Source organism: Macaca thibetana, chromosome 7, assembly GCF_024542745.1.
Source record: "Macaca thibetana thibetana isolate TM-01 chromosome 7, ASM2454274v1, whole genome shotgun sequence".
NCBI classification, from domain to species: domain Eukaryota; kingdom Metazoa; phylum Chordata; class Mammalia; order Primates; family Cercopithecidae; genus Macaca; species Macaca thibetana.
In genome coordinates this window covers 41,151,649-41,163,742 of record NC_065584.1, presented here as the reverse complement: position 1 = coordinate 41,163,742, position 12,094 = coordinate 41,151,649, and the positions used below count along the sequence as shown (strand labels likewise).

Genomic DNA, 12,094 nt, shown 5'->3' with positions numbered 1-12,094 from the left:
TGTTTTATTTGTGCAGTTTTCTGTGCAGTTTTGTGAAGGTTTGGGGCCAATGTTATGTGACTGTCATATAAAAATAATTTGGAAATTTTCTTCCTTTTTAAAATCTAGTCCTTATTTTTATTTTATTCAGGCACTGTTTTAACAGATGTTCAAGTACCTACCATGTGCTATTAACAATACAACTCTGATGGTAGTTAATAGTTCCTTAGCTTACTATGTATTTGTCAGTACTCTAAGTACAGTTGATTCTCACTACTTGAAGTGGGTTTGTTCTGTGAAGTAGCAGTGAATAATAAATTAGCTCTTACTGGTAGGTATTATAACACATACTATACAATAAAGAGGTTAAGTTCCTTGCACAGTGTTACACAGTCAATGAGTGTTTGAGGACAACACTAAAGTAGTGTAACTGATACAAAGACATATCGTTTGCTCTTAGGAGCTATTTCCATCTAAAAGGGTTAAAGGTGTTTTGCTCAAATAACTAAATTTAAGGTAGTTTGAGATAAGTAGCATAAGGGTAGTGCCACCCAGATGTAATGGATATTCAGAGGGAAGATTATTTTGGAGACCACGGAAGGATGTTAGGTGATGGTTTCTAAATGGAGGCTTTTAGAATCAGTAAGATTTCAAGTTGGCTTATGAAGATGTAGGAGATGAACTATTTCAGAAGGTACTCATTTTTTACATCAAATACCTTCAATGATTCTAGTCTTTTTGGAATAGGAAAGTGGTGGTGAAGGGGCAACCTCTTTAGTTTTCAGTTTTCAGGATTCATATACTCACTCATTCATATGACCGTTTTTTCCAGTACTATTTAAAAATCTATTCTGCCTTTGTAATACTGGGAACTAAAGCAGAGCACCATTAATTGGAAGTCTTAAAGATGAACAAGGTAGTGTTTTAATGTAAATGTATGAATTTCTTATTATGGAATAAGAAAAACCAACAATAGATTGACATTTGTGCAATAGGACTCCAAGTAGTGGGTGTTTTGTGGGAGAGTGAAAAATTCAAGTAAATATTAAAAATTGCTGAAATACAAAGATTTTCCCCATATACAATACTTCTGTAATATACTCATCTTGTTTTTCAATGCATCTCATTAATCATACATCTTAACTGCATTGTAAAACCAAAAAATTAAGAGGGAATTTTTAAACCAAATAATCTAACTTTACTAGGCAACATAGTGATTATCATTTCACATTTGGTGCCCATGTAATTGGGCTGATTTATCACAGGTGGTAGATGTGTAAACCTCCCTGTGTATGATCTTGTTGAGGGCAAGAATTGTGGCTTTTCATTTTTTGCATTTCTGATAACCAGCAAAGTTCCTATCACATAGAAAGCCCTCAGGAAATGTTACTGCTTAACTAAATGAATACTCCAAAACCCTTTGTGACTAATAATCTCTGTGTAAATATTGTAGATTGTGTTGATCAGTGTTCTTGCATTCTATGTATTATTGTTTTCTTTATTTTCAGTGCAACAGTGTGAGAGTGATCAAAGTGGAAAAAATCTGTCCCTATATTTAGCTTTGTAATAAAAAACCACCATGCTAATTCATAATTTTTTCATCTCATTTGGCTGCTTTTCTTTTTATTGTTAGTTTTTTTTTTCTTGTCAGAGAATGTTAGGTAATTCTCCAGTATAACTTTCTCAATAATATGTTACTGCAGTGAATAACTCAGTGATGTGAAATTAGAAGATAACCTATTCTGTTTCAGCACCAGTGCTTTGACACATATAACTTGAAATGTGAATATGACTTTTGTTTTTTCATGTTAAAGGATTCAATTTTTCATCAGTTACTTAGATCTTCAGAAAACCTGAAGTTAGGAAGGAATTTTACTAGTTATTAAGTCCTATTCCATTTTAATGCCTGCAGTAGTAAATGTTTATTTATGATAAAACTCTTTGATTAGGTAGTAGGGAAAATTCAAGGTCAAAAGTACAAATTTCTGCCAAACTAAAGAAAGAATATTTTAATATGACTTGCAAGCTTCTTGGATTCATATATATTAAGGAGGGGGGTGGAAGATGACAGTGTTAAGAATCACATAGCGTTCAATAAAAAACCAATAAAAAGTCATCTCTGTGCCAAGAGTTATTGAACATTTTGAAATAAGAGTTATAGATTAATTCATATATTTCAATATTATCAATATTTGCTCTTGGTCTAGTTCCCCTCCTCTCCCAGGAAGAAATTGTTTTTTGATCCACTGTTCAATTTTTAGTTCTCTCTGTTAAACATATCAAGCTTACAAGGCTAAAATAGGTGTCATTGAGAATGTATTTAAAAAAAAATATTGAAAAAATTGTATTTTTTTTAAAATTCCAAAATAGAGATTTATTTATTAAGGGTTATTTAGTTTATGCATAAAAATCACCAGTTGTTCCTTATTGGGTTTTTTCTTTTAAAACACACATCAGTTCTTTTGGGGTTGCTTTGTTTGCCCCAGCACTTTAAAAAAATACAGCTTTTTTTAGCTCCAGGAAGAACAGTTAAGGTTAAGGCAGTGAGGCGTTTTCTTGAATCTTAGCGGCTGAAGGGTTCATCTCTCCCCATCAAGAGAATACAAACAGTAGGTAGTTTCTTAGGTTGAAAAATCTGTCCCTAAAGGAAATAATTCTGCAGAAGAATGCAGACAGAGTCATCTATGGTCAATTGTTTGTGCCCTATAGCTTTGAAAGAAACGCCTCTTGGTCATCAAGGGCTTGCTGGTTGGTTTCAGCTGTAAAACAACAACAACAACAACAAAAACACAAAAAAGAAAACAAACAAAAAAACCTGTCTAGCTAGATAGAAAGAGCAGGGTTTACAATAGTGCTGTGAGACTGGACTATGCAGACCACATGAGAATACACACCAGTTTGCTTTAAAAAAAAAAAAAAAAAATCCCACATAGAGGCCCTGCATAATTTCAAATCAAACTCTTTGTAGCCCTTAAAATAACCAAAATAGCAATACAGCGAGAGCCTCATAAGGTCACATGCCTTTTTTTTTTTTTTTTTTTTTTGAGACGGAGTTTCGCTCTTGTTGCCCAGACTGGAATGCAGTGGTGCGATCTTGGCTACTGTAACCTCCACCTAAGGGTTCTAGCGATTCTCCTGCCTCAGCCTCCCAAGAAGATGGGATTACAGGCTTGTGCTACTGTGCCTGGCTAATTTTATATTTTTAGTAGAGACTTCACCATGTTGGTCAGACTGGTCTCAAACTCTGTCCTCAATTGGTCCACCCACCTCTCCCCCCTTTTTTTTTTTGAGACGAGTCTCTCTTGTTGCCCAGGCTGGAGTGCAATGGTGCGATTTCAGCTCACTGCAACCTCCACCTCCCAGGTTCAAGCGATTCTCCTGCCTCAGCTTCCTGAGTAGCTGGAACTACAGGCGTGCACCACCACGCCTGACTAATTTTTTGTATTTTTAGTAGAGTTGGGGTTTCACCATGTTGGCCAGGTTGGTCTCAAACTCCTGACCTCAGGTGATCTGCCCACCTGGGCTTCCACCAAAGTGCTGGGATTACAGGCGTGAGCCACAGTGTCCGGCCATCATGTGCTTATTTTTAAAATGAGGTGGACGACACCATTCCCCCAGAGCTGTGTTCCTCCTTGGCGACAAAACAAAACCAAAAATCCCTGGGACTTGACTCATTAGAAGTGTTAATCGATTTTTGCCACGCTGAAATGAAGCTATAAAGTCAGTCTGTGCTGTCGTGAAATTCCAAGATTTGGAAGTAAGATCATTATTTATTGGTCCTTTAGAATAGGCCAAAAAAAAAAAAAAAAAAAAAAAAAAAAAAAGACTTAAAAAACATGGGCTGTCCCCTGCAGACTCTGGCAGGACTCGGGGACGCAAGCCAGGGGCAGCTCACAGACTTGATTCACAGTGATTCCGGTTTGCCTGTTTCTCCCTGTGGCCACGAGTCGGGGGCGTGTCCAGCGGTGAGAACGCCTACACCTTGTAGTTAAGCTCGGCCATCATCTGCGTGTACATCTCATAGATGACATCGATGGTGGCCGTGTAGTTGACTAGGAAGAGGCGGATCTTCTCCAGGCACTCCTCCTCTGTCACATTCTGCCCCTTGGAGAGCGCTTTCAGGATGTCGGACTTATAGGGGGCTGCGTACAGTGCTGCCTGGAAGATCTGCATGATCCAGCCATGGTATTTCTTGAGGGCCATCTCGTAGGCCTTGGTGGCGTTGACGCGGATGAGGTTGGGGTGGTTCTCGTCCCGCTCCCCGTCACAGGTGCTCTGGAGGAAGACCTGGATGAAGTGGAGGCCTCTTTTCAGCCACATCAGTGCCAGTGTGGCCTCTACTTTGGGCCACTCTGCTCCATACATTTCTTTCTCCACCTCCAGGATGTTCTGCAGGGTCCAGAACTTGGCTGGGTTGGTGTCGTACACGGCTTTGATTTTCGTGATGTTGCCGCTTATGTTTGCCTTGATGGGAGTAAACACTGGGGACCCAAGGTAATCGAAGAAGGGCGGCAGGTGGGACACCGCCTGGAGGAAGTGCCTAGTCTCGATCTGATTGTCCGCGGGCAGCGGCTTCAGCAGGTGTTCAGCCAGCAGCGCCATTTCGGGGTCGAGGCCCGCGGTGATGCCCCAGCCGCCGTCAGCGCTGGGGTTGTCACAGCCACCCGCCGCAGGCTCCGGGGATGCCAGCGTCGAAAAAATTGTATTCTTAAACATGGGATTATATTTGGAGTCCTAGTGTCTATGAAATCCTCCTGCTACAAAATTTATATATGGGTAAAAACTAAAACAGGAATTTGAAATCTTTTAACTTTTAGATTACAAAAAAGAATATGGGAAATACACACAAGAAGAAAGTTTTAAAATCCCTGTAATCCCTCTATCCAGAAATAGTAATATTTTGATATATACATTTTCAGGGTTTTTATTTTGTGTGTGTATGCACACACATTTATACTGTTTTATAAACTTTGAATCATACTGTAGGAACACTTTTGTTCCTTGCTTTTTTCAACTTTATGAACATTTTCCTTTGCCACCAAAAATTTAGTTCAAAGTCATTTAAAATGGTTATATAATTTTCCACTCAATGCCTGTATCATAAGTGATCTTCAGCAGTGGGACATTAGATATATAGATATATCCAATTTTCGATTATGAACAGTGCTATGCTAGGTATTTTTATGTAGCTTTTTATACACAATTCCTATTTTTGTATGATGAAGGGAATGGAATTTTAAATCTTATATTGATTGTACCTTGCAACTATATTTCTGTTTTGTCTTAGATATTATCAAATGATATGTTTAAATATTTATCTTGGTAAATAAATACTTGATAAATTAGGTCATTTTTGTAACAAACAAAATTTTTTAATTTTTATTCTATTTCGATATAGGTCAGTTGTAGTTGTAATGAAGGAATCATGTTTCCTCAAATCTAAAAATTATAAAGATAGAAACTGATATTTCTTCACATCTAACAGTTTGATTGTACATCTTGCGTTAATATTATCTGAGACATATTTCACTGTTCTTTATGTGCACTTCTTTATGTACATTGTCCACTATGACAAAATATGTCTCTTAATTTAGGTCTTGGGGAATGAACACTTGTTTTTAATATTAACCTATCAGAGTAAGCACTTTAATTGGATTAGCTCATTTAATTCTCATAACATTGCATGAACTATAGGTAGCATTTTATCCTATTTTATACATGAGGAATTCTGTAGAGTCCTCATGTGTCATAGAGTCCTTTGTAGGGCTACAAAGTATAGGCAGTAATATAGGTGGAGTATCATGATTGGTTTGTAGGAACTCTGGTACTGGCACCTGCATTTGTAAACATCTACAGCAGGAATGTATATGCCATTTAGTGCTTTTGTTTTTTTATTCTACTCTGATTGAAGATTATTTTCCAAAGTTATTCTCTTAACAAAAATTGAAAAATATACTATATAGAATATGTATACAGATATTTGTATGCATATGTATGTGTATGCATTCAGGTGTGAATAGATATCCACAAACCTAACTGAATATTAAAATTTTAATACTAGAAATATTAAAATAGTTGCTTTGCAGACACTAGGTTATGGAACACTATCCACTGACTGAAATTTTTTTCTGGCTATAATTTGAGTATAATTAAAATATAAACTTGTAAGTTCCTCTTTTTAAAAAGATATTTTGGAAAAACAGATTTTACTCTTTTTGTTAGAAAAGTATTCCAATATGTAACTGTATATATACTCAGACATGCCTATCTCTGATTTAAAATGATTTATTCTTTAGTTTTAAGCCTATATGTATATTTTAAAAATAATTTCTTATTTTAGATTCGGGGGTACCTGAGCAAATTTGTTACATGGGTATATTGCATGATGCTGAGGTGTGGAATATAGATGATCCTGTCACACAGGTACTGAGCATAATACCTGATAGGTAGGTCTTCAGCCCATTTTCCCTTCCCTCCCCTCTCCCTTCTTTAGACATCTCTAAATGTCTATTGTTCTCATCTTTCTGTCCATATGTATTCCATTATTTAGGTCACGCTTATAAGTGAGAACATATGATATTTGGTTTTCTGTTCCTGTGTTAATTAGGATAATGGCCTCCAGCTACATCCATGTTGCTGCAAAGGACACATTTCAGTCTTTTTATGGCTGCGTAATATTCCATGGTGTATATGTGCCACATTTGCTTTATCGACTCTCCCATTGATGGGCACTTAGGTTGATTCTATATCTTTGCAATTGTGAATAGTGATGCAATGAACATATGAGTGCATATGTCTTTTTTGTAGGATTATTTATTTGCCTTTGGGTATATACCCAGTAATGGGATGGCTGGGTCAAACAGTAGTCCTGTTATAAGTTTTTGAGAAATCTCTCAACTGCTTTCCACAGTGGCTGAACTAACTTGCATTCCCACCAAGAGTGTGTATGTGTTCTCTTTTCTCCCCAGACTTTCAGCATTTATTATTTTTTGACTTTTTAATAATCACCATTCTGACTGGTGTAAGATGGTATATTGTAGTTTTGATTTGTGTTTCTCTGATGATTAGTGATGATGAACAGTTTTTCATTTGTTCCTTGGCCACTTGTAATGCCTTCTTTTGATAAGTGTCTATTTATATCCTTTGCCGATTTTTTTTTTTTTTTTTTTGAGACGGAGTCTCGCTCTGTCGCCCAGGCTGGAGTGCAGTGGCACGATCTCTGCTCACTGCAAGCTCCGCCTCCCGGGTTCACGCCATTCTCCTGCCTTAGCCTCCCGAGTAGCTCAGACTACAGCGCCCGCCACCACACCCAGCTAAGTTTTTGTATTTTTAGTAGAGACGGGGTTTCACCGTGTTAGCCAGGATGGTCTCGATCTCCTGACCTCGTGATCCGCCTGCCTCGGCCTCCCAAAGTGCTAGGATTACAGGTGTGAGCCACTGCTCCCGGCCCCATTTTTTAAACGAGTTTTTTTTAACCAAAAAAAATTTGGTTAAAAAATTTTTTGATTTGTTTAAGTTTCTTATAGATTCTGGATATTAGACCTTTGTTGGATGCATAGTTTGTGAATATTTTCTCCCATTCTCTAGGCTGTTTACTGTTGATAATTTATTTTGCTGTGCAGAGCTCTTTAGTTTAATTAGGTCCCATTTGTCGATTTTCATTTTTGTTGTAATTGCTTTTGGGGACTTAGTCATAAATTCTTTGCCAAACCTGATGTCAAGAAGTGCATTTCCTAGGTTTTCTTGTAGGATTTTTGTAGTTTGAGGTCTTATATTTACATCTTTAATCCATCTTGAGTTAATTTTTGTATATGGTGAAAGGTAGAGACTAGCTTCATTCTTCTTTTGAACAGGGAGTCCTTTCCTCACTGCTTCCTTTTGTTGACTTTGTTGAAAATCAGATGGTTCTGGGTGTACGGCTTTATTTCTGGGTTCTTTATTCTGTTTCATTGGTCTATGTGTCTGTTTTTGTACCAGTCTCATGTTATTTTGGTTACTATAGCCTTAATAGTATAGTTTGAAATCAGGTAATGTTCTTTTTGCTTAGTATTGCTTTGGTGATTTGGGTTCTGCCTTTGTTCCATGTGAATATTAGAATAGGTTTTTCTAATTTTGCAAAAAATGATGTTGGTAGTTTGACAGAAATAGCATTGAATTTATAAATTGCTTTGGCCAGTATAGCCATTTTAACAATATTGATTCTTCCAATTCATGGGCATGGAATATATTTTTGTTTATTTGTCTTGTCTTTCATTTATTTCAGCAGTGTTTTGTAGTTCTTGTAGAGATCTTTCACCTCTTTGGTTAGATGTATGCATAGGTTTTTGCTGTTGGAAATTGGTGTGTGTTCTTGATTTGGCTCTCAGGTAGAATGTTTTTGGTGTATAGAAGTGCTATTGATTTTTGTACATTGATTTTGTATCCTGAAACTTATTTATCAGTTCCAGGAGCCTTTTGGCAGCATCTTTAGTGTTTTCTAGGTATGGAATCATATCATCAGTGAAGAGAGATAATATGACTGACTTCCTTTCCTATTTGAATGCATTTTATTTCTTTCTTTTGTCTGATTATTCTGACTAGCACTTTCAGTACTATGTTGAATAGGAGTGTTGAGAGTGGGCAGCCTTGTCTCATTCTAGTTCTCAAGGATAATGACTCCAGCTTTTACCCATTCAGTATGATGTTGGCTGTGGGTTTGTCATCGATAGCTCTTATTATTGTGAGGTATGTTCCTTCGAAGCCTTGTTATTGAGGGTTTTTATCATAAATAGATGTTGGGTTTTGTAGAAAGCTTTTTCTGTGTCTATTGAGATGATCATATGCTTTTTGTTTTTGATTCTGTGTATGTGGTGAATCACATTTATTGATGTGCATATGTTGAACCAACCCTGCATCCAGGAATAAAGCCTACTCGATCATGGTGAATTAACTTTTTAATGTGCTGCTGGATTCATTTTGCTATTTTTTTTTTTTTTTCGGGTTTTATGTTTGTGTTCATTTGGGATGTTGGCCTGAAGTTTTCTTTTTTGTTGTGTCTTTGCCAGATTTTGTGTCAGGATAATTCTGGTCTTGTAGAATGAGTTAGGGAGCAGGGGGAGTCCCTCCTCCTCAATTTTTTGGGGGAATATTTTCGGTAGGATTGGTGCCAGTTCTTATTCGTATGTGTGGTAGAATTCAACTGTGAATCCTTCTAGTCCATGGCTTTTTTTGTTGTTCTTGGTAGGTTTTTAATTACTGACTCAAATTTGGAAGTTGTTATTGGTCTGTTCAGGTTTTCACTTTCTTCCTGGTTCAGTCTTTGGAGAATTTATTTCCTTTAGATTTCTAATTTGTGTTCATAGAGATGTTCATGATAGTCTCTGAGGATCTTTTGTATTTCTGTAGGATCAGTTGTGATGTCATCTTCGTCATTTCTGTTTGTGCTTATTTGGATCTTCCCTTTTTCTCCTTTGTTAATCTAATGAAAAGCCTGTCAATCTTTTTTATTCTTCTGATAAACCTATTCTTCTTTCCATTGATCTTTTGTATGGATTTTTGAGTCTTAATTTAATTCAGTTCTGATCTTAGTTATTTCTTTTCTTTTGTTAGCTTTTTTTTTTCCTAGTTCCTCTAGGTACAAAGTTAGATTGTTAATTTGAGATCTTTCTAATTTTTTTATGAATGCATTTGACACTGTAAACTTTCCTCTTAACATGCTTTAGTTCCATCCCGAAGATTTTGTTAATGTGCGGTTCCATTTTTGCAAATTTCGAATAATTTTTTGGTTTCTGCCTTCATTTCATTGTTTCCACAAAACTTATTCAGGAGCAAGTTCCTTCATTTTCATGTATTTGTGTAGTTTTGAGAGATCTTCTTGGTGTTGGGTTTTGTTTTTATTGTACTGTGATGTGAGAACGTGCTCAATATAATTTTGATTTTTTTGAATTTATTGAGACTTGCTTTATGACCAAAACATTTGTTTGATCTTAGAATATGTTTCTTGTGCAGATGAGAAAAATGTATATTCTGTGATTTTGGGTGGAGTATTCTGTAGATGTCTATTAGGTCCCATTGGTCGACTGTCGAGATTAAGTCTGGAATTTCTTTGTAGTTTTCTCCCTCAGTGATCTGCCTAGTCCTGTCACTGGGGAGTTGACATCTCCCATTATTATTATGTGGCTGTTGAGGTCTTTGTCTAGGTCAAGAAGAACTTGTTTTATGAGTCTGGTGCTCCAATGTTGGGTGTGTATAGACTTAAAGTAGTTAAGTCTTCTTGTTGAATTGAACCCTTTGCCACTAAGTAATACCCTTGTTTGCCCTTCTTAATTGTTTTCAGTTTAAAGTCTGGTTTATCTGATATTAGAATTAAAACTCCTGCTCTTTATTGTTTTCCATTTGTATGGCAGTTCTTTTTCCCTTTAATTTGAGGCTGTGGGTGTTGTTACGTGTGAGATGCATCTTCTTGAAGACAGCAGACAGTTGGATCTTGTCTTTTTATTCAGTTTGCCATCCTATGCCTTTTAAATGGGTCTTTATTCCATTCACATTCTGGGTTGGCATTGATATGTAAAGTTTTGATCCTGAAATTGTGTTTTTAGCTGATTGTTTTGTAGAGTTGTTTGTGTAGCTTCTTTATAGTGTCTGTAGGCTACATGCTTAATTGTGTTTTTGTGGTATCAGATACTGTTCTTTAGCTTTCATGTTTAGCACTCCCTTATGGACTTTTTGTAAGGCTGGTCTAGTGGTTACAATTTCTTAGCATTTGAAGCTTAGTTTGCTGGGATATGAAATTCTTCATTGGAATTTATTCTTTTTAAGGCTGCTGAAAATTGGTTTCCAATCTCTTCTGGCTTGTAAGTTTCTGCTGAGTAGCCTGCTACTATCCTGATGGGGTTTCCTTTGTAAGTGACCTGACTCATCTCTCTAGCTGCCTTTAAGATTTTTTCTTTAACATTGGCCTTGGTGAATCTGATGTCTGTGTGTCTTGGGGATGGTCATCTTGTATGGTATCTCACAAGAGTTTTCTGTATTTCTTGAATTTGCATGTTGATATCTCTAGTGAGATTGGGGTATTTTTCATGAACTGTATCTTCAAATATGTTTCCAAAGTTGTTTTCTCTCTCAGGAATGCCTCAGGAATGCCAGTGAGTCCTAGGTTTGGTGTCTGTGTAATCCCATATTTTTGAGAATTTTTTTTTGATTTTTTAAATATTCTTCTTTCCTTATTTTTATCTAAGTTGAATTGAAAACACTAAACTGGTCTTCAAGCTCTGAGCTTCTTTTCTCAGCTTAGTCTATTCTCTTGTAAATTATGAAGTTCTTGTAGTGAATTTTTCAATTTTAGAAGTTCAGTTCGGTTCTTTTTGAAAATGGCTATTTTGTCTTTCAGCTCTTGCATAGTTTTACTAGATTCCTTTGATTCCTTGAATTGGGTTTCACCTTTCTCCTAAAGCCATTGAACTTCCTTGTTATCTAGATTCTGAATTGTCTGTCATTTCAGTCATTTCAGTCTGGTTAAGATCTATTGCTGGGGAGCTTGTGCACTCTTTTGGAAATAACAGGACAATGACTTTTTGAATTGTCAGAGTTCTTTTGCTGATTCTTTTTCATCTGAGTGGGCTGGTGTTCCTTTAACTGTGGTTTAAGTTGAGTATACTCAATTGGCTTCTTTTCTAAGTGTTTTCAGAGGGCCAAGGCTCTGTACAGGATTTTTATTTGTGAGTGGATTCTTGCCCTGGGTTTCACAGGTGATGTATATTGGCAGAATATTTTTGGTGTTATAATTTGGTCTGCCAACCAATAGATGGTGCTTAAGTATAATGGCTGATAGATAGGCTTTGGCTCTGACATGTCGCTCTTATTTCAGCAAGTTTAGAGCACTGCTGTCTTCCCTAGGAGCCATTCAGTGACGGGAACTAGTCCTCACATTCGGAAACCCCACACAGGGTTCCTAGTTTCCTCTCTTCAGTCTCGACGTCTGTGTTGCCTTTCAACTCTTGGTGTTTCCTCTCTGAAGATTTGTTCAAAGTTTGTTTGTTTACTTGATATTTTGGTCTCTCTTGGTGGCATAGGCACTTCCTGGCTGTGTCTAGTCAGCCATCTTGTCCTCTTTGCCCTCTCAAATCCTTCTTCAAGC

At 36.7% G+C, this 12,094-nt stretch overlaps 2 protein-coding genes across 20 annotated transcripts in view; one reads left to right on the top strand and one right to left on the bottom strand.

The window, feature by feature from the left end:
* GPHN (gephyrin) overlaps nt 1-12,094 on the top strand; it is a 736,147-nt gene that overhangs the window by 78,639 nt on the left and 645,414 nt on the right. The gene's annotated exons all lie outside the window — the stretch shown is intronic.
* On the bottom strand, nt 3,856-4,609 carry LOC126958661 (glycolipid transfer protein-like). The gene has a single exon (XM_050797080.1). It carries the CDS (start codon nt 4,579-4,581, stop codon nt 3,955-3,957), a length of 627 nt encoding a protein of 208 aa, XP_050653037.1. The 5' UTR covers nt 4,582-4,609; the 3' UTR covers nt 3,856-3,954.